General features: G+C 50.7%; 1 protein-coding gene across 3 annotated transcripts in view; it reads right to left on the reverse strand.

Moving 5' to 3' along the window:
- Positions 1-23144, reverse strand: part of PPP1R16B (protein phosphatase 1 regulatory subunit 16B) — a 94160-nt gene that overhangs the window by 14706 nt on the left and 56310 nt on the right. For all 3 annotated transcript variants that reach the window (XM_041732548.1, XM_041732549.1, XM_041732550.1), the window contains exons 3-6: positions 8748-8818; positions 4507-4652; positions 2294-2397; positions 506-630 (exon numbers count right to left, since the gene is read on the reverse strand). In XM_041732548.1, coding sequence (XP_041588482.1) covers positions 506-630; positions 2294-2397; positions 4507-4652; positions 8748-8818 — 446 coding nt within the window. The remainder of the gene's footprint in view (positions 1-505; positions 631-2293; positions 2398-4506; positions 4653-8747; positions 8819-23144) is intronic.

A 23144-nucleotide genomic window follows, 5' to 3' on the forward strand; every position in this document is an offset into this window, starting at 1 on the left:
AAAGAACCCAGAGAGGCTGTCGTGGCGAGATTCAGGGAAGCTGCTGAGGCAGGGAGGAGGGGTGGGAAAAGAGATCCTAAGGCAGGGGAATGAATGGAAGGTGCAAAGCAAGATGGCACAGGCAAGTGGATGGATGGTGGCTCCAGTCTTTACATACATGGGAGACCCCACTGGAGGGGGCCAACATAATGAGCTCAGATGGACATCTGGAACGTGAGGTGCAGGAGGAGCTGGGAGACAGAGCTGGTAGACAACAGGGCTCCCGACTCTCCGCCCCAGCTGGGACTGGCCAGGTTCTCAAAGAGGCTGAGCCCTGCTCTGTTAATTCTCCACATTCCAGGGCCAACCCTGGCCCCAAAGCAGGTCTGGAGGAAGTTCAAGGCCACGGATGGGCCCCAACCGTATAAGCTTAATTTCCACCAAGTGCTGGCTCATGTCAGCCTCAGCTGGTCTTGGTTCTGGTACTGACCCCGCAGCCCCAACCCCGCCTGGCCCGTCTGCTCACCAGTGTGGCGCCCTGGGCATCTATCCAGTCAAGGTCTTGGCCCGCCGCGATCATACAGTGGATGTCTGCAATCATCTGCTGCTCAGGAGCCGCCCGCATCTCATTGATTTTCTCTTGGGTGATGCCTGTGGAGGGAAGGGGGGACTGAGTCAGCACCCCAGGCCTAGGCCCCATGCAGGGAGGGGTGGCAGGGCGGATGGGCAGGGCACAGCTCCTGTTCCCCAGGGTCCACCAGGCAAGGGAGTCGCAAGCCATGCCCATAGGTTCTTATCTCCCAGATCCAGCGAACACAAACACCGCACACTGGCCCACAGAACAAGGGCCATTCCTGCCTGGCGCCCAGGAAGCTCTACAACAGTATTGGTTGCTGTTACATATTCTGTTCCTCTGCACCAGAAGTCCCTACCATCCACCTGCCTGCCTCCAACCGCTCAAATGGCTGGCTCTGCTTCATGCTGCAGGTCTGGCCGGGATCACCGCCCTCGCTGACCTCCCCTGACCACCTATCTGACCAGGGGCCCTGTTAGTTCCCCTCATCCCGTAGCTGTGTCCGCAGCAGAGGGCACAATGCTTCATGATTTTCCATTATGGGAATGAATGAACGAACAAATGTAAAACTTTTGAATGGCAAGTTAAGTAAACTGAGGTGGATGGACCCCGACATTCTATAGCCTGAATCTCTGGCTAAAAGTCTAAATGTTACCGGCAGCTACTAAATGGTATTTAAGGAGGCAAAAGTGACATGTTCTGTACGATGTACGATGGTCCATTAGATCAAACATTCTGGGACAGAATTTGGGGGAGGTCTGTAAACTTGAAAGGAGAAAAAAAATTACATGTGTTCATTCTCACTAACCTTGAACTGAAAATAGCATTACCTTCTATGAGGACGGAGGTAAAACCCACGGCAGAACCAGCAATGCCTGTGGCTCTGTCACCAACAGAAACTGCACGTATTTTCATGTTATCTTGCTATTTCGTGAATTTAAAAAGTTTCTACGAAACACATTTAAAAATGCCAGGGTCGCTATATTTTAATACAATTGGTTTCCTTTATACTCTGTGATTGTGAGAACCACGTTTAAAAACACTGTCCCTAAAGAGGGGCCCAGAGATTCACCAGATTCGTACAAAAAAGAAGAATGTCTGCAGAAGATGAACACGCAGAGCCCGGGGCCCCGGGGAATGGAGAGGTCACCTCGTGGTTATCACAGCGACCCGGGAAGGAACTCGAGGGCAGGGTCCCGGCTGGTCCTCAGACTGCAGGCAAGGGTCTGGATTTGAGATGTCTTTCTGGGGAGACCTTCAGAAATAGGTACCCATAGTGGTGGGGGCAGGCAGGTCTCTGATTGCTACATTTGTTTCCTCTCTGAAGCTCATTTGTGAGCTGAGAACAGCCCACAGCTTGTTTACCCCGGCCCCTGGCAGCCAGCATGGTGCCTGGCACGGAGAGGGCACCCGCAAATGTTCTTGACTCTTGATTATTTTCCCAAATGGGAATATATCTTTCTTGTGAATGTTTATTGAATTGGATTGTCACAGCTGACGAAGAGGAGACAGGGCCAGCTGAGGCCGCCCGCGTGTGTGGGTGACACGGAGGAGAACAATGCCTCCCTTCTGCACAGCACGGTTTTCCAGGGTCCTATTGTGTCCTCATCTTGCTAATCACCGGGATAATAACAACGGTGAGGACCCGTCCCATTTCCTGAGCTCTGGGCAGGAGGCGAGCACGTAGCCAGCTCACTCGTGCACCTGTACCCACGTCACGGTGTGCCACCCTGCCCTTACCCTGGTAGGCCATGCACGTCTCGATGACATCCAGGGTGGGCTCATCCTCGCAGAGGTCATATGGCATGTTCCCGTCTGAGTTGACAGCGAGTAAGTCGGCCCCACTGCAGAGAGAGGGTGACAGTGAGGGCCGGGGAGGAGCGGCAGGGGTTGGTCTGGCTGCCTCTGCCCTCCATCCTCTCACTCGCGGCCCCACTGTGCACCCCAGTGCCCCCAACCCTGCCACCACCCTGGGGACCCCGGGACGGCAGCTTCAGGATTCAGCTTCTCCCAGGAAGCTGTCCCAGCAGACCTCCCCCAGCTTCCTGCTTTGTTGGGCCAGCAGGCAGGCACTTGGAGACAAATGTCAATGTCCCCCCTGGTGACACTAATGCAGATAACACAAATAGCCTTATACACACATCATCTTTAATCTTCATGCTAGTCCTTTCGGGTTGTTCCTGTTGGCCCATCTCACTCAAGAGGAAATGAAGACTCAGACAAGTTCAGTCTCTTGTCCAAGGTCACACAGCGAGGACATGGGAGAGTCAAGGGCCAAATCTGGCTCTATTTCAATCTTTGTCCAGTTGCAGAACATCTTCAGCTCTCCCTGCACCGTCTCCAAGTCCCTTCCCGAAAGACTGACTGGACAGGGACAGGACAGACTTGGGGCTCCCTGGCTGGACCTGATTTTTTGGCCCAGTGGTTCCCATGTGTGGTCCTAGGATGCCCTGCAAAATTCCCCAAGCATCATTGAAATAGAGTGCTGCTCCCTGGACTGCACTCCAGCCCTCCTGAAACAGTCTCTGGGGGTGGGGCTGGGATTGTGTATTTTGAACCCATGCCCCACAGCGTCCTAGAACAGGTCAGCGCTGGGAATCCACTGCACCAGGCTGGCACCACTCCCTTTCCCTCTGGGCATCATCGCCGATCAGGCTGTGACCACCTGATGCTCCTGCCAGATTGAGCCACAACCAGGTTCTCATCAGAGGTGCGGCCATGGGCCAGCCGTCAGTCCTCAGGCCCTCCACTGAGACCTCTCCATGCTCGCAGGTGCCCTTGGGCAAGCTAATCCACCGTTCTGAGCCAGGGCAGCAGTATTATCGCCTCCTTCACCCTCCCACCCTCGCACCCCCCATCCCACCCCCCACCCCCACAGCCACCTGATGAGCTCCTGCTGCTCTGCCAAGACCTCTGCAAAAGGTCGTGGGCCCTCAGCCACTCTTCCTGACTGGCCCTGCACTCAGATGCTCTCCATGGCCTCCCAGGACCCGCTCTGTCTCATACTAGTACTGAAATCACCCCATTTCCTGCCTGATTCCTTAGGACTTTTGCATCCCTGAGTGCCCAGTGCCCAGCTCAAGTGCTCACCAATTATCAGAGGAATTCAATCGAACACACTGAAAATTGAATGTTGCCTTTTCTATGTGTTCACAGAACCAAAGCAGCCTGGAAGTAATTCCAGGGCAGGAAGGCCCATCAGAATGGCAGAGACAGAAATGGCCTTATTCCTAGTAAAAACATTGCTACCCGGTGCCCCTGAAAGCAGGAAACACATGTAGACAGCATTTGGGAGGCGAGGCCAAGGAAGTATGCCTGCCTTTTTTCTTTTTTTTTTTAATAGTAAAAGAAACCAAAAATTTCAACACGACGTAAAGATTGTAGAGGAGATGAGTATAGACTCAGGGATTCACAGACACAGAGAAAAAGAGATTTAGAAAAGGAGACAGCGACCCTGATTCAAAACCAGACCAAGCCCCTGCGGGAAATGATCTACAGACCCACATCCCTCATGAATGTGGATGCAAAAGTCCTCTACAAAACCCCAACAAATTCAACGTGACAGAACATCAAAGGGTTTGCACACCAAGACCAATGAGGATCATTCCCGCAACGCCAGGGTGGTCAATTTTATGTTGTGTGTTAATATTTTGGGGAAAACAGCATGAAAGGGACACAGAATGAAGAGAGGCAGAGTGGGAGAGGCACACAGAGATGCAGGGGGGAAGGGAAGGGGACAAGGGAGGGGACAGAGGAGGTGAGAGAGAAACAGAGACAGAGGCAGAGGGAGGGTGTGGGGGGAAAGAGAGACAGCACACAGCACCAGAGGCAGAGGAAGTGGCACCAAGGGGAAAAGAAGAGAGGAGGGGGATGGAAGGCAGAGACAAAACAAGACCAGCAGAGGACCACCAAAGGCTGAGCGGGGCGCCCCTGGGGGAGAGAGGGCCACGTACTACTGAACGAGGATTTTCACCAGGTTGATGTGGCCGCAGGTGGCCGCCGCATGCAGGGGCGTCCACAGCTCGTTGTCCTTGGCATTCACGTTGGCACCGTGGGACAGCAGCAGCTTGACAATCTCCTCAAAGTTGTCGATGCAGCACTGTGGGGGGGGCAACAAGGGGGACACAGGCAGGGTCAGTGTCGGCAGAGGCCCGGCCCCCGTGGGAACATGCCACAAGAAGGACAGTGGAGCCAAACTGTCTGAGTCTGAATCCAGCTGCATGACTTACATACCATGTGACCTGGGGCAAGCCACACAACCTTTCTAAGCCTCAGTTTCCCCATGAGTAAGTTAATAATACTCAAGATAAAAATGTAAGTGAGACAGAAAAAACATGAGGGGCAGCAATAAAATGCTTTGCGAGTGCTGGTGAAATGAAACAAAATTTTGAATGAGGCTTCAAAATCTTCTTTTTTAATCCCTGAGGACTTTTCTTCAAACAAAATTGTACAGACAACTCTAACTTAGAGAACAAATGAGCTCAAGGAGGGCTGCTCGGGCTGAAGCAGGAGTGGGGGTTGGTGGGATGAGGGGGCTGTTGGGGGGAGTCCCTCTACTTGGCAGGAACCTCCAAGGTGTGGCCCTAGGGCACAGTCTGACACCCCCAACTTGGGGACTTATGACCCAGGAGTTCAGTCCTTGGGGAAGCCCCCAAGTAACCAAGCCTCCTCCTCAAACAACCCACCTCCACATCAGGGCTATGGGGACCCTGATAGAGCCCCTGAAAGGACACAGCCGTGTCTGTGCACCCACCTGTCCACAGACAGGTCAGCCCTGGTGAGAGGGAAGGCTCATCTACAGCCCCCCACAGACAGAGAGCTCTGGCAACCACTGGAGCCCTCACACTCCTAGGACAGTGAATCAAAGACTCTAAGGGGACAGAGGGACCTCAAGCCAGGGCCATGAGCAGAGAAAGGCGAGGACAGAAGAGGAAGACAGGGAGTCACTTTATAGAGCAGGATGGGGAAGCCAGCAGAGGACAACGCAGGGATCTGTGCTCAGTGCTGCCCATCCAGTTAAGGGCTTGGCCCTCGTGCAATGGGAGACATTGCAGAATTATATTCAGAGGAGTAACATAATCAGACTTGGTTTGTCTTTTTTTTTTTTTTAATCTTTCCTCTGGGTGCATGTGGAGAACAGACTGTGTGTGAGCACTTTTGGGGGAGGAGAGGGACAGTGACAAGCTATGTTGAAATCATCCAGTTAAGAAATGGTGGTGGCCAAGCCTACGGGAGAATCTGTGGGCATGGGGAGAAGTGACTGGATGCCAGAAGAAGAATCAGAGGGACAGCCCGAGTGGCTCAGCGGTTTGATGTCTGCCTTCGGCCCAGGGTGTAATCCTGGGGGACCCGGGATCAAGTCCCACGTCCGGCTCCCTGCATGGAGCCTGCTTCTCCCTCTGCCTGTGTCTCTGCCTCTATCTCTCAAGAACAAATAAATAAAATCTTTAAAAAAAAAAAAAAAGAAGAATCAGAGGCACCTTTGGGAACCCCGGCCCTAGATAAAGGGCCATGATGCCCAACCCCATCCCCAGCAGAGCCAATGGCTCAGTACCAGAAGGACATGTGTTTGCACAGATGATGCTAGAGACCCAGGTTCACTTTCTGCTCCAGTTGGTGTGGGGCTGGCTGGGTCTGAGGGCATCTCTCCAGAAAGGTGGGGTTCAGGTGACCCAAGGAGGCCTGGCGCGGTCTCAGGTGGTTGAGAACCATGCAGTGGCACAGGACGGCCAGCAGAGGGCGCCAAAAGCACTGGAGTGAGGCGGTGGGGACCGGCCAGGGGCCCCAGGCTGGCTGGGAGGTGGGTCTGAGGAGCCCCTGTCCGTAGGAGGAGCAGCTCAGCCCCTGCTGGCAGGGGACAGCAGGGCCAGAGAACCCACCCTTAGCGCAGCAGAAGACGTGAGGATGGGGAGGGAGCTGAGGTTGAAAGGGAGGGGACTGTGCGCCCAGAATTGCAGTCTTGTGAGAGGGATGCCGAGGGACTGGACCAGCCTTAAAGTGGGGTGCACGCTGGGGTGGTAGGTGGTGGAGTGGGCAGGCCTCCTCCCCCACGTTCCCCAAGGTGGGAAATGGCACCTGCCGTTGGATGACTCGTCCTGCCCCCTCACTTCCCACATCCAATCTAGCACGGGGCACGGATTCCATCTCCCGCATCTCTACCCCCCCCATCTCTCCCCGTGTCCCTGGCACTCCCCTGCCCACACCCTCCACCCAGAGGGCTCCCTCCCCAAACCATCAGTCTCAGTTTACAAACCCCAAAGACTCCCTGCTGCCGAGAAGAGAAAAGCCACACTCCTTTGCCAGGCCTGTGAGTTGCTTCTCAATGTGCTCCTTTGTTGTATGGAGCTGCGGTGACAACAGTAATGACCATGACTGCCAGGCAGCGGCCGTAATAGCCTGTCACGTTATCAGTAACTGCTGCCAGTGCTTTTTGGGGAGCCACTGGGACCCCCCCCCTCGCTAACCTTTGGCCACGAATTGCCTCATTGACTCCTCAGAATAATATTCCAAGCCCCATGAGGCTAGGGGCTGCCATTGGCACCCTGCAGACGCACAGGACATCCCGCCATCAGAGAACAGTCTACCAGACAGTGCCAACCTGAGCCTCGGTTTCCTGAGCTGTAAAATGGGGATAATGATATTTCAAAGGGCTGTTGTGAGGATCAACCCACACACACTTCACAGAAGTGGAGTGGCTCTGAGCAGACGCCAACAACTGACGAATTTTAATAATGACAATTTTAATAATGACAACCCCATCTAATACTTATGCAGGGTCAGGACATGCCTGAAGGGCCGTTATGTGCCTTCACTTAACCCTCACAACCACCCAGTGAGGTGGGTACTTGTTATTCTGATTTTACAAGTGAGGAAAGTGAGGCACAGAGAGCTTAGGTAACTTGCCCAAGATCACACAGCTAGAATTAGTGGACGTGGGAAGCCCTGCGGACAGGAAAAGCAGCCAAAAGGACACATAGGAAGCCACTGGGCTGATGGCTAGGGGTGGGGCTTGCTCCTGGGGCTCCTGGGTAGGGGCAGTGGCCAGTCATCATCATCCCTTCCTGCCCTTGTCCTGGGGACAGAGAGAGGCTCTCACCAGCTCAGGGGTCTGGCAGCCTGGCCAGGTTGCATTCAAGTCCACCTGCTCAGAAACGGGCTAGGGCACAGGGAGGCTTCCTTGTGTTCATTTAGTCAGCATGCACATATTGAGCACCCACTGTATGCCAGTATGGGGAAAGATTCTAGGACATACCAATGGAGCAAGAGACCTGGGCTCTGGCCCTCACGTGGCTGAGTCTGGGCAGAGGGAGGTCAACATCAAATGGTCACACTAATGGCTATGATGGCTACCAGAGGGGGTGCTCAGAAGGAAAGAGCACTCTGTGAGGGCGAGGCTCTCAGGCTCTTGCCGCCAACTAGGACTAACGAGGGCACAGACCCACATGCCGTGAGAAATGCGGTGGGGAGGAGCCAGTGTGTGGAAGGAACAGAAAAGCCAGGAAGCATGGAGAGCTGGTCAGGGGCCAGGCCTCGAGGGGCCTTGTGGGGAGACAGAGTCCTTGGAGTAACATCAGACTTTGACCTTAGCACCCGTGCGGCCGCTGCGTGAAGAATGAAACATGGCAGGGCAACTGAACGCTGGGGACCAGCTAGGAGGCTCTCCCAGCGTCCCGCTGAGAGATGACAGCCAGGGCAGCCGGTCTCAGGTCAAGGTGGGAGCAGGGGAGGCTAGCCCATCGCACCGCCCCGGGAAGGGTGTGTGCCATGACAGCACCTGGTTCATGGCCACAGATCGGAGTAGGTGACCCAAGGTGGGTCACATGGCCTCCCCGTCAATCACCTTTCACACCAGGGTGCATGGATGCCTTGGTGGGTGTGAATAAACACCCTTTGTAAGCTTCAAGCTCGAAACAAACTTGCTTTGTCTGTCAGGCCTTTTGCTGGGCAGGGAGGATGCAGTGGACAAAGGCCCCCTGTCCCTGGAGGCCGTGTGTGCGCTGTGCACAGGGCTCCGTGGGCGGGTTTGTAACAGACACACGTGTTTCCCAAGTAGATAAGAGCCTTTCGGATGGGGCAGCTGGGACTTCCCTTCCCTCCCGCCTCCCTGAGGGCTCTGGACCAGAAAGAGCAGGGAGACGGGTAAGCGTTCAGGTGGGGAGCAGCGATCCAGGGACCCTGGCGAGCCTGGCCTTACCTGGTGCAGGGCTGTGAGTCCGTCCTCATTGCACAGATCAGGGCTGACCTTATTCTTCAGGAAGTAGCGTACTGCAACAGAGAGGACAGGAGTGAGCGTGCCGTCATGCACCAGGTGTGCAGGTGTGAGGGGCCCAGGTAAGACCCACTCTCCCCCAGGTCCGGATTACTCTTTACAACAGGCACGGGAGGCAAGTGTGGGCAGCTCCCCTCTGTACGGAGAAGGAAGCTGCTGTGGGGAAATTGGGAGCAAGCCGGGAAGGGCAGTAAGAAGGCCACCGTTCCGCAGGATGAATACTCAGTCAGCACCCACAGCAGGTGCCAGAGGGAAAGACGAGGTCTCAGGCGCAGTGGGGATGGGCACGAGCCATCGGTTCCATCCCCATCAGGCCCCGTTCCTGGCACCACAGCCCGCGGCTGAGTGTGAACTGACATCCACTTGAAGGGGACCTTGAGGCCTCCACCAGCCTCTGGCAAGAGGTGACGCCTCCCCCTGACTGGGGGTTGGGAGTGGCAGGAGTCTGTAGAAGACACGGTCAGATTCTCTGGAGCTGCCCTGTCCACTATGGAACCACGAGCCACATCCGGCTATTGTTATAGCTTCTCAAACATAAATCCATAACAATTCAAAAGTCATGTCCTCAGTCACTCTGCCCATATTTCAAGTGCTCAATAGCTACACGTGGCTACCATATTACAAAGTAACTTCCATCTTACATTTCCATCTTCATGGAAAGTCTATTGGACAGCGTTGTTTCGGGGCATTATAAATGAAATTAGACCATCCATGGCTCCCCACTGCTCTGGGAACAAAGTCCAAAACCTTTCCTAAGACCTACAAGGTTGGCGTGATGTGATCCCTCCTGAAGACTTCCTTCTTATACAATCCAGGGGGTGCCCTTCACACTGCCATCTGCAAGACTGGCATCCCCTGGAGTAGTGAGTGCAGTGCACAGCTTACTCAACAGTGCTCCTACAGACCTACCTCTCCAGTCTCATTTTTAAAACTCCAATCACCTTTCACAATGTTTTTTATATCAGCAAGAGTCACCTTATATCTTCTGGCCTCTGAGTTTTTGCATAATCCATTCTCACTGCCTGGAAGAGTCAATCACCTATCCTTGTGTCCATTCATGCATCCACCCATCCACCAGCCAGCCAGCCGGCCCCATTCCTAAATCCACCCCTAACATATATGCACATGAATGTGAGCACATACACACACAAACACACACACACCCATCTGCCTCACTCCTCAACCCTTAGGTCTCAGCTCAAAGTCCCCAGATGAGGGCACTCCCCCTGTTATGTACACCCACAGCTCCTATACATCTCATTTATAGCCTTTCACAACTAAAATCACATAAGTATTTGGGTAATTAGGGACTTTGGGTCTGTCTGCCGTAAGGCACCTTCCCACAAAGGCAGGACAGCGACCTGGCACCGACTGTGCTTTTCCTAAAGCCTGGCACACGCTAGCTAAGTCCTTAGCCACTCTTCCTGGACCTTGACCTAATCAGCCGCCCTCTAGCTCAGCCCAAGGACACAGCCTCTCCATCTCTGAGCAAATCAGACCACCATGCAGGGGTGACCCCCATGGTTCACATCTGGCATATGTGGCACTGCCTGCAGTCACTCCCAGGATGTCCCAGTATCTGGTCTTGGCCTCAGGGCCGGGTAAGATTTATGGCAAGGTCACTGGTTGCCGAAGCCTAGCCTGCCCATCCATGGACCAGAGGTAATGCCCTGGGCTGGGCAGGTGGCCTTTGGGAGGGTAACAAGTGGCCACTGTGTTCCCATGTAGGATGGGTGTGGGGAAGGTTCTGCTCACATGAGGCAAGGGTTCAAACCCCGTGGGTGGTGGAGGGTGGACCAGGCTTCCTGTCCAGAAGACACTCCTTGAGGCAGACATTAAACACCAGCTGCCAAAAGCAGTGTCTGTGAGCAGTAATTATCGGGGTGTTCTCCGTGCTGCATGGGAGCCCAAGATGGGGAATTACTCTCATGGCCAGTAGTTATTTTCAGCCCAGAGGTGTGACAAATCACCCCCATCTCTATAGAGCCCTTGGTATGCGTGAGCCAAGGGCCCCTTTTTAGTGTGCTCTGCTCCAGCGGGGAGCCTGGCTCCAGCGGGGAGCCTGGCTCCAGACACAGCTCACCGGAGCTAAGACCCCACTGTCCAGGGCACGACCAGGCTTTCCTCCTTCTGCTTCAGCAAGGAAAGGATGCTTACATCCATAGTGTCGTCTCACTGAGCCCTCCCTATGCACCCAGGTCCTGCGAACTGCCTTCTTTCATGGGTCCCTGTCTGGAATTTCCCCCTTGTGGGGAAGAGGAGATGGACAGTCACCGTCACACAGAACCAAGCAGAGGAAATCAGACCCTCTGACTCTGATGGCCAGACTGTTGGCCATGGTGCTGCTCCACTCTGGCCCTGAGGCCCGGAGCAGGAACCAGCACTGCAGGAGCCCTGACAGCTGGTGTGGGGAGGAGGGTGACAGAAGAGTGACAGCAGTGGCCTCTGCTTCTGCACGCATCGGAGCCCCCGGGTCCCAGGCCGGGCCTCCACCTGCAGACAGACAGGCTCAGGGATCTACACGCAGGACAGAAGAAACACTGCAGGGGGGTGGGGTGGGGGGCACAGTCGTATCTTTGCAAGGCCCAGTTAAATGCGACTTTGCCTCCTCCCACTTCCTGTTTAAATTTTTCTCGTGGTTCCACCTTGCTCTCAGAATGAAGGTCACAATCCTTCCGTGGGGTTGGCCAACTACGGCACACGGCCGAATCTGGAAGGCAACCTGCTCCCGTAGATTATATTGTTTACTGCAACACATCACGTGCATTTATTTACATACAGCCTGCGACTGCTCTCACCCTACAACAGCAGGGTTGAGTAGTGCAGCAGAGACTGTGTGGCCCACACAGCCTAAAATATTTACTCCCTGGCCCCTGGTCTCCAGGTCCTGCATGGTGGGGCACCACCTACGAGGTGGCCACCTGGCACAATTCTGGGGGGGGGGGGTGTTCTCATCACAGCCTATGTGAATGGCTTGCCTTGGAGTCGTGCAGTGTGCAGCTCGCTCAGCTTTACGCAGCCGTTGCGTCTCCCTACCTCTGCAGGCTCATCTCTTGCTCTCCGAGCGCCTTGCACCATGGAGGAACCCAGCTGCGGGGTGTTTCAGTGCTTGACTAGGGCTCAGGGAGCACAACACAAGAGGGACATGCTCTCCTCTCTAGCCAGCAGTGTCCACACGTGGCTGCCACCCACACTTAGGTCAGCTCCCCCCTCCCAAAGCCCCAATTCCCAGGCTTGGCCATCGGTTTGTCAGAGAGCCATCTGTTCTTGCACATTTGTTCAGCTGAGGCTTTAAGCAAGTTACTCCTCCTCTCTATGCCTCGGTGTCCTCATCTGTAAAATGGGGATCACAACAGTGGCCCCTTTGTGGGGTTGCCATGGGGATTAAGTAAGAAAACACCTGAAAGCTACTACCGTCATTTATTAAAAAAAAAAAAGAAGAAGAAATAAAAAACAACCGCTAAGCTCCTGCCTGGTCCTGCCAGGTGCTGGGCACTGGAGATGTAACCATCAACATCTTGAGTTTCTCAAGAGCTCTTGTCCTGGCTGTAAAAGGCAGAGCCCTCTCTCTTTAGAGAGCTCCAAGCATCTGCTGGTTCAAGAACCACAACGAGGTGGTCTCCACTGCCCCCCATACAAGCAAGGTCCCACTAAGATGGCAAGGAGGTGGCTCCCACCCTCCTCTCCTATATTCCTGCTGCTGGCGCCAGCCCTGTCCCTCCGCCCACACCTCCCTGGCAATCTGGCTGGAATCTGGGCCAAGCAGGGCCATCTGCTCCCCCTCCATCTCCAGCTGTAGTGAGTGAGGCTGAACCGGCCCATCTCAGCAGGAAGCGGGTGGTGGCTGCCTCTGCAGAGAGAAATCACTGCTGATAAGCTGGTGGGGTTCTTGGCCACCTGACGCATTCCACCCTGCAGAGCAGATAGCCTGGACCTCGAGCTGGTCAGTGACACACCATCACAGGTGTGGTTCCTGCTCCTGGCCCGGAACAGCCAGACAGAGGTGCCTAACCACTGCAGGTAGACCTTGGGCAACCCACGATGCCCAGGGGCGCTCCAGGGCTGAGCTGCCACCCCCCGGCCATGTGGCCTGCACAATCATGTTTGTGGGGTAGCCTCCTCCCTCTCCATCTCACCTCCTTTTCCACCCAGCCCTCAACAACAAGGCCCACCTTTCCACGGTCTCCAAGGCACTGCATGATCCCGTCTCTGCCCCTCCCCAAATCCCTCAGTGACTGGGTCAATCATGTTGGCTTCTTTCATTTCCGAACTCAAAATGAGACAAAACAAAAACTGAGCTCCTCCGGGCTTTTACACACCCGGTTTCCTGTGCCTGGAGCCCTCTGTCTTCTCATTCTTGGGCCAGTAAACTTGTCTTCAAACTTCAGATTCCAGCTGAAATGTCACCTCCTCTGAGAGGCCTTTCCTGATCACCCTAATCTCAGTCGAGTTGCCTGAGTTGCTCTCTCCCATAGTACCTTGCATTTCTGCATATCAGCCTCACAGCAGCACCTCTTCCAATTTGTAATTACAGGGTAATTAGTATATATTAATTATATAATTCTTTGTTTAGGTTTTTGGGCTCCATGAGGGAGCCTGGCTCCTAGCAGGGGCTCCAAAATGATCTATTGTAGCAAGAACACCTGAAATCTATTCTCTCAGCAAATTTCTAGTTGTCAACATAGTATTATTATTAACTGTAGTCACCATACTGTACACTAGATCCTATATAACTACAACTCTGTATCCTTTGATCAACATCTCAGAAAAAAAGGTAACTATATATAAGAAGATGAATATGTTGATTAGCTTGACTATATTAATCATTTCTCTATATATATATATACACACACACATATAAATATATAAACATCCTATTGTGTGCCTTAAATATATACAATTTTTATTTAAAAATAAAAATTAGCGAAAGCAGTTATCTATTGTGCGAATGAACACAGGAAGGTAGGGAAAGAGGAGGGGAAGAATGTCCTGTGGCCCCCACAGAGCTGCCTGTTCTGGGGGCCACAAGACTGTGGGGACATGTGCATAGCCCTGCAGACACACCACAAGGCGTGTGACTCATGAACCAAAAAGTAACAATATGGATTTTGCATAGAAATAAAGCAGCAAACCTCTCTCCCTAAGCCTTTACAGGCTATGCAGCCAGCCCGGGCAGCTGACTGTAGCAGTCCTTCAGCCCATCCCCCGGCAAGGCACAGGGCACCCGTCATTCCCCGTCTTCCTAGGACCCCAGACCTGAGACCTCTGGTTGTTCTTTGTACGGTCCAGCACTAACTGTGCTGGGCACTGTGTTAAGCCCTCTGTCTATCCATCCATTAGTCCCCCTGGTCCAGGATGGGGATTGGTGACCTGCTATTATCACCTGCCTGCTATTACTGCCCCAACTCACAAATGGGAAAACTGAGGCTCAGGCTTGAACAGGTGAAATGACTTGCCCAAGGGTGCATGTCTGGGGACAGCAGAGCTAGGATTTCTAACCCCAGCTGGTGCCTATAGAGGCTGAACACGTAACCCACTTGGCTAAAATGGTGCCCAACAAGGGCCAAGAAAGCGGACATGGGTGGCAGGAAGACGAGTTGGGTGAATGCAGGAGAGAGCCACAGATACGATAAAAAGCTGGAACAGTCAAGACCATTGCTGACAGTTAAGTGTAATAAGGACAGTGGCAGGGGCAGCCCGGGTGGCTCAGTGGTTTAGCGATGCCTTCAGCTCAGGGCATGATCCTAGGGACCCAGGATCAAGTCCTACATCGGGTTCCCTGCATGGAGCCTGCTTCTCCCTCTGCCTCTCTCTCTGTCTCTCTCATAAATAAATAAATAAAATCTTAAACAAACAAAAAGAACAAGGACAGTGGTCAACTGATTGTCATCACCATGATCTGGTTAGTGCAGTTTGTAGATGAAGATGTGGAGGCACATTGGTTCACACTGAGCCCGAGTCCTGTAGCAAATGGGGGGCAGTCCTGGGACTGACACAGGAGCCTGAACACCAATGTTTCCTTGCTTCCTGGGTCTGTCTTCCTGCTGCACCTCCATTCTAAGCAGACCCTTCCTGCCCGATTCCAGGCACCCCACTGGCCTTCTGCTAGCTGCCCACCCAAGCTGTTCCCCCTCCGTGGAAAACCCGCATATGGATCCCACTCCTCCTCTTCCTCAGGCCTAGGTCTGCCTTGCTGACGGTCTCACAGGGTCCTGCAGGTACAGCCTGGTCAAACCAGTGCCTCCGCCTTCTCTTTGGCTCTCCCCCTCCCCAGGGTGCTTTCTGGGTAGCAGGGGGCCATCCCCTCCCCCGATGATGCCAGAAAGACCAGTGCTCTCGGAAAGGTTGTCCTGGGTCCTCAATGCACACAGCCTCCAAAATCACTCCACTGAGCAATTTCAACCTTTCCACCCACCACTGCTCCTCCCTGGAGCAGAAATAGCCAGAAATAGCTGCTTCCAGGGAAGCCCAGCCGCTTGGGGTTGGGGGTGGAGACTCAAGTCAAATTTGATGGTGACTTCTGCAGTGGCTGGTGTCACCCGTCCCACTGCCAGGCAGTTCACCCCAGGATCCTGGGCAATGACTCAGCCGCAGTAGGGGGGTGGGAGAGAAGACCAGGCTTCCCTCAAAGTCACATCCCCAGGCACAGACCCCAGGAGCCAGGCCTTACTCTTCCCCAGATAGCCTCCTTCCAGAGCACATCTGGAGAAAGGGGTCAGACAAATAACAGTGTTGGCAAGGAAGACAGGACATCGGAATCCTCGTACATTGCTGGTGGGAATGTGAAATGGAGCAGCCACTGTGGAAAAAGGCTGGTGGTGACTCAAAAAGTAAATGTAGGGATAGCCTGTGATCCACTGATTCCAATCCTAGGTATACGCTCAAGAGGAATAAACACAAACATCCACACAAAAACTCATACGCAAATGTTTATAGTAGCATTATTTATAATGGCCCTAAAGTGGAAACACCCAGATATCCATCAATGGATGAAAAAATAAATAAAATGTGCTGTATTCATATCGTGGAATATTACGCACCCACAAGAAAGAGATGCTGACACACGCTACAACATGGATGAACCTTGAAAAGAGTACATTAAGTGAAAAAAGCCAGACACAAAAGGCCACATATTGTATGATTCCATTTATATGAAATTTCCTGAATAAGCAAATCCATAAAGATAGAAAATGATTCATCGTTGCCAGGGCCCGAGGGGAAGAGGCCTTGGGGTGTGACAGCTAATGGATGGGTACAGGGGTTCATTTGGGGTGATAAAAATTTTCTGGAATTAGATAGTAGTAATATGTAAGTACGTGTAGGTAATATGTATTACCTATTCATAGGTAATACAACCCTATGAATATACTAAAAGTATACACTTTAAGAAGGTAAATTTTGTGGCATGTCAGTGATATCTCAATTTAAAAAAAAAAAAAAAAAACAAGAGGAAGAGGCTCCAAGCTGACCTTGAGCATCCTGCTGAGAACTCACTCCCCTGCCAGCCTGGATCCGTCCCATTCGTGTCTGTACCCATAGTGCCTAGGACAGCACCTGATACACAGTACACATTCAATTCTTAATATAAGGAGAAGGAAGAAGGAGGCTGATGGCCACCTGGTCCTTTAGGGCCCTGTGTGATCTGGACTCTGTCCACCTCTCCTGGCATCTTACCTCCTAATCACCACAGACCCTTCCAGGACCATGCAACCACCCTCTCTCTTGAATCTCCGGGCCTTTCTCATGGGCTATCCTTCTGGCTGACTTTTCCTGCCTTCACTTCCCCTGGTTAATTCTTAACTAGGTCTTGGGTTAAATGTCTCAGTTGAAATGTCACTTCCTCTGTGAAGCCGCCACCCAGGCTGGGTGAGGTCTCCTTCTCGTGAGCTTTCTGTTTCCTCTCCAAAACGCTTATTGTTGTAATGTATTTGTGTTTGAATTTGTCTGTGTCTTTACTAGACTTAAGTTCTGGAGGTGTGGCACAGTAGGAACCATAAGTTTTTTAGCTACCATGACATGGTTTGGGCTCCTGGTCAATATCTGATGACTGCAGCTGTAAACAGAGCCTGCCGAGTCTCTCCCCAAACCTCTGAACTGGCCACAGGATCCTCTTGTGGGCTGTTCTACGCTTCTTCCTCTGGACAACAAGGCTCCCAGGCGCCAGGCCACAGACATTTCCATCTCAGAGTGAATTTTCATCCTTTGACGTACACAAAAAGGCCAGTTTCTCTCTTAGCATCTCTGATACCTTCAAATCTATGAATACAAGCCGGCCAAGAGCATGCCAGGCATGTAGCTGTAATCTTTTCCTTTCTAGAACCTCCATGTCCAGGACATATCGTCATGCCGGACAGGAGTTGTTGACAAGGACTCATATCAGCTACCCAGATGCCTCTGCTCATGTGTAACTTACATCTGGTATTAGATCTGTGCAGGAAAAGTGACTGCAGACCCTTTACATTGCAAACTCTATGCAGGCAAATCTTGTCTGTCTTCTTATCTAGAGTATCCAGTACCTAGAGTAAGAGCTCAACAAATATTTGTAGAGAGAATTAAGAAATAAAAGATTTCTTCTAAGAGGATAAAACTAAACATACCTGGAAAATCCAAGAAAATACATTTTTTATCTATTTGGGCAAAACTACAAAACTCTAATGAATGAAATCAAAGAACAAGAAATGGAGAAATGTTTCATGTTCATGGATAGGAATATTCAACATTGTCAAAGTTCGTTCTTCCCAGCCTGATCTATAGATTCAATGCAATCTCCATCAAAATCTCAGCAACTGATTTTATGAATATTGACAAGTTGATTCTAAGGTTTATATCAGGAGGCAAAAGACCCACCAACACATTGTAGGAGAACAAAGGTGGACGACTGACATAACCGACCCCAACACTTACTATAAAGCAACAGTAATCAAGATAGTACGATATGGGTGAAAGAACAGACAAACAGATCAATGGAACAGAACAGAGAGCCCAGATAAAGACCCACATAAATATAATAAACTCTTATCCATTGCTAGGGGGAATGCAAAATAGTACAGAAACTTCTGATGGTTTCTTACAAAACTAAACATACTCTTTCCGAACAATCCGGTAATCACACTTTCCATTACCTACTCAAGAGTTGAAAATTACGTCCATACAAAAACCTGCACACGGGCAGCCTAGGTGGCTCAGCAGTTTAGCGCCACCTTCAGCCCAGGGCGTGAACCTGGAGACTCGGGATCCAGTCCCACGTCAGGCTGCCTGCATGGAGCCTGCTTCTCCCTCTGCCTGTGTCTTGGCCTCTCTCTCTCTCTCTCTCTTTCTTTTTTTTTTTTTATTTATGATAGTCACAGAGTGAGATAGAGAGAGGCAGAGACACAGGCAGAGGGAGAAGCAGGCTCTAAGCACCGGGAGCCCGATGTGGGATTCGATCCCGGGTCTCCAGGATCGCGCCCTGGGCCAAAGGCAGGCGCCAAACCGCTGCGCCACCCAGGGATCCCCTCTCTCTCTCTTTCTCTCTGTGTCTTTCATGAATAAATAAATAATTTAAAAAAAAACGTGCATGCAAATGTTTATATAACTGCTTTACTCAAGATCACCAACACTTGGAAGTAACCAAGATGTCCTTCAGCAGGGAAATGGGCAAACCGGCAAACCATGGTACATCCAGACAATGGAATACTATTCCGTGCTAAAAAGAAATGAGCTATCAAATCATGAAAAAACATGGAAGAACTTTAAATGCATATTACAAAGTGAAAGAAGCCAATCTCAAAAGGCTACATATTGTATGATTCCAACTATATGACGTTCTGGAAAAGACAAAACTATGGAGACAGTCAAAAAAAAATCAGTGGTTGCCAGGAGTTGGGGAGGAGGAGGGATGAAAAGGCAGAGCACAGGCGATTTTTAGGACACTGAAAATACTCTGTACAATACCGTAATGATGGATACACATCATTAGACGTTTGTCTAAACCCACAGAATGTGTAACAGCAAGAGCAAGCCCTAATGTAAACCGTGGTCTTTGTATGATGATATGTCGGTGCTGGTTCATCAATGGTAAGCAAAGTACCACTCTGGTGGGGGTTGTTGATGATGGGGGAGACTATGCATGTGTGTTGCTAGAGGGTATATGGAAAATCTCTGTACCTACCCTCATTTTTTGCTGTGAGCCCACAGCTGCTCTCAAAAACTGAAGTCTAAATAAACAAACAGAAAGAAGCCAGGGAAACCTATATGCAAAATAAGCTATCGTCAATGCTCATGAAAAATGCGTAATCTTCCTGAAATGTGGGGTGGGAGAAGAATAACTTTCTAATGTAGCAGCAGATATTTGTATTAGATTTACTCAAAGGGAGGGAGAACTGCATTTAACTCATCTCATAAGAGAAGACATGGGTCTGTAAGGTGTCTCCACCAAAGCAGGCAGAGACTGCCTGTTTGCACCTCAGTCTCAAGGTGAGGGTACTGCTGGTCCAGAAAAAAACAGGACTCTCATACCTCCCCCACTCCATTTATGAACACATTGGACCCCAACTGTGCCAGGTCCCTGTTCTTCACTAATTCCGCTTCCAGAACGCTCCCAGTACCTCTCGCCACAGCTTCCCTGCAGATGCAGGAACTTGATCTCCCTTCCGTCTGGCCGCCCCTGGCCGCCCGGGAACTCTCCAAGGTACTGGCTTTTTTTTCCCCCAATGGCCTTCCTCTCCCCAAATGCCCTGCACTCCTCTTCCTGATTTCCTCCTGTTGCTTCCCCAACCCTGTTACTCTCACCTCACATCTCTGTCTACTCCTCTCTCCTCATTAAAAAAAAAAGTCTAATTATTTCATATCTCCAGGCAAGTAACAGAAAAAAATATTCACAGCCCTTCAGGCAGGGGCTCAATACACATAAACACTAAAATAGCTTCACAGCCATAGTAATAATATCTAACGTTTACTGAATATTTGCCAAGTGTGAGGCACTATGCTCAGATGCTACATGTCTCATCCCAGTTAAGCCCCACAACAATCCTATAACTTAAGTGCTAATATCAGCTCACCCAACAGGGAACTTACATGATCTGCCCAAGTGTTGAGAACCAATTCTAGTGTGTGGTTGATTCCAGGCACAGCTGGGGTTTCAAGCATAACTAGTGACAAGAGTTTCCTCACCCAGACATAACCAAGAACAAAACCCATTCTTGTCAATATTTGGGGAGAGAAAACAGGTTTCCTATGAAAAGAGAAATTCCTCTAGCTCCCCCTACCCATTTGAACATTTTGTCTGGTTTCCCTGGTCCCACTCTCCTGTCCCATAATCACATCCTGCCCATCCCCATGCCTGTCTGCCTGGGTCTCAATTTTCTTCTAAAGATGCTGTGTCCAGGGATCCCTGGGTGGCTCAGCGGTTTAGCACCTGTCTTCACCCAGGGCGTGATCCTGGAGTCCTGGGATGGAGTCCCACATCAGGCTCCCTGCATGGAGCCTGCTTCTCACTCTGCCTATGTCTCTGTCTCTGTCTCTCTCATGAATAAATAAAATCTTTAAAAAAAATAAAATAAAGATGCTGTGTCTTGCTGTTCTCCCTCAGCACTGTGTTGCATAGGACATGGGGTAAATCCCACCCTGGGCTTCCACCTGTCTGGCTGAGGAAATTAAACAAGATTTTTTGAAAAATTTAAAGGTAACCATCTGAGAAACTGAAATCAGAATTTGTGCCTTCAGTGCCAATGGAAAAGATAAAAGAAAATAAATACCGTATTCATTAAAGTCACAGAATGAAAGAACATAGAAACACAAACGTCACAAAGCCTGAGGCGAGATGACCAAAGACCAACCATCTACTATAATAAGTGAAATCATCTACCCTCCTCTATAAAGCTGTGAAGATTTCCTTGTCAAACAGAAAAAAAAAACTTCAACTTTTGTGCTGCTTACAAGAGATACATCCCAACAAAACAACAGAGAAACTAAAAATAATGGAATGCTCAAATATAAACCAGCCAAATGCAAACACAAAGAAAGCGGGGGTGGCAACGTTACTATGATGCAGAATGGAATTCAGGGCAAAACAGGAGGTAAGCAATTTCAGGTTGATTTTAAAAAACAATACTTCAAAATGAAATCATAAACAGAAAGCAGATCGGTGGCTGCTGGGGTCAGTGCTGGGATGGGGAGAATGAAGTCATTATCATCAGAAAGCCCTGTGAATCACATAATCCACAAAACAAAATCCAGTAAAATAAAAACTGTCCATATATAAGTCGAAAATAGTTTTTTCCCCCGTGGAATCTGCAGCACATAAAACATACTAAAGAAAAGAGGAGGGGTAGAGGAAAAGATTTATGGACAAGGACACAGCAGCATTGTTTAGATACATTGTTTACAGTCGAGAATTACCAGAAGCAACCCAAAACGTCTACACAATTGGAGACTGATTAGGTAAATTATGGAACATTCATATGATGGAATATTCTGCAGCTTGTATCTCTGAGGAATTTTTAATGATGTGGGAAATTGGCTGATACACAGTGTAGGATGGAAAACAAGAGATCAAAACTGTACATTCAATGCGATCTCAATTGGAAAGGAAAAATGCATTTCACACAGGCACACACTGCTCACTGGAAAAAGAAAATTATGATAGGAACCGTGGTTATCAGTGATTTTTATTTTATGGTGGCCAGAATTTTCCAAGTATTTAAAAATACATACGTACTACCTTCATAACCAGAAATTTCCAGTTTCACTAAAAAAAAAAAAAAAAAACACCTTTCATGGAATGATAGCCAAGTGGTAAAAACTAAATTTCTGGTGAGATTTCTAGGGCAGAAATGAGGTCTCAAGCTGGCTGACCCCGTGGAGCAAATGCTGAAGCTGAGACTCCTGTGTCGGGTAGGAAGTTAAATAGAACCAGTAATAACACCCTTTTGATTGTATTGTGCAGGGGTTGGCAAACTCTGGTCCAATGGCTCAGTCATGTAATTCTGAACTGCTTGAAAGTTTTTTTTGTTTAAGATTTTTATTTATTTATTCATGAGAGACAGAGAGAGAGAGAGAGAGAGAGAGAGAGAGAGAGTCAGAGATACAGGCAGAGGGAGAAGCAGGCTCCATGGAGGGAGCCTGATGTGGGACTCGATCCTGGGACTCCAGGACCACACCCTGGGCCAAAGGCAGCCACCAAACCACTGAGCCACCCAGGGATCCCATGCTTGCAAGTTAAGCATGGTTTCTTTTTTTTTTTTTCACAACTGAGGAAAAAAATCAAAGAAAAATCATATTTCATGATACATGAAAATTACGTGAAAGCCAAATATCAGTGCCTGTAAATGAAGTTTAACTGGAACACAAGCTCATTTGTTTATGCTTTGCTTTTGGCTGCTTCCTCCAGAACAGAGACGGGATGGCCCACACAGCCCACGACATTTCTTATCTGGCCCTTTACAGAGCAAACTTGCTGATTGCTGGTGCAGTGCTTTTTAGCTAACAAAGCATGTTGAAAACCACAGTCATTTCCATCCTACAATAAAAGCCTCCTGGTCCTAGGCAGGAGAGGAAGAAATCAATATACATCCGAGGTAGACCGTGCATCGTGGCCAAGAGGGGTGTGGGCAGATCAGACTCCGTATCTTCACCTGCCAAGAAATGTGGGGCACAGAGCCCCGAGAGCCTGCTGTCGCTCCTCACCTCTCTCTCCACCGGCGCACCCCCCCCCACCCCAGCCCTAGCTCAGCCACCCCCAGCAGCCGAGCTTCCTGTCGAGAGCGTGACCTTCTGAAACCGGGGTGGTGGGGGCTGCAGCTGCAGGAAGGAAGGTATTTTTATCCAGACCCTGCTTCCTGTTTGATGGCTGGGGGGGTTTCATGTGCTGGTGTTTGGTTTTATCGTTTCTGGTACAGACTCCGCTCCCTGGCCACATCAGAACAGAGCTGTCTCCTAACAGGGCAGCTGTCTGCCACCCAGGCCCACTGCCTGGGGCCCGTGTCCTTCAACCTCCCCCAGCTGTTGCACACATGGCCTCCTGTGCAACCTGAAGAAACCAGGGCACCTGGCTGGGCAGGGGGAACAGGAGCGTTTCTGCTGCAGAACATGGAAAAACCACTCTTTGATCAGAGGGTAGCTGGCTGGGCCAGAAGGGGAGCAAGACTGCAGGTTTTCCAGAACTTCTGGAATCCACTGCTCTTAGCAAGGCCTGGCTTGGGTAGGACGAAGCTGGAGACAGAGTTAAGTCCGGGACTTGGGAATAGCCTCAGCCCTTGGACCTGGGGATCATTTGCTGATGTTCCCAGTAGTAGATGAAAATGGACTGTCCTCAACGGTCCTATCCCTAGGACTCAGCCAGAT

This window comes from Vulpes lagopus, chromosome 18 (genome assembly GCF_018345385.1).
Source record: "Vulpes lagopus strain Blue_001 chromosome 18, ASM1834538v1, whole genome shotgun sequence".
NCBI classification, from domain to species: domain Eukaryota; kingdom Metazoa; phylum Chordata; class Mammalia; order Carnivora; family Canidae; genus Vulpes; species Vulpes lagopus.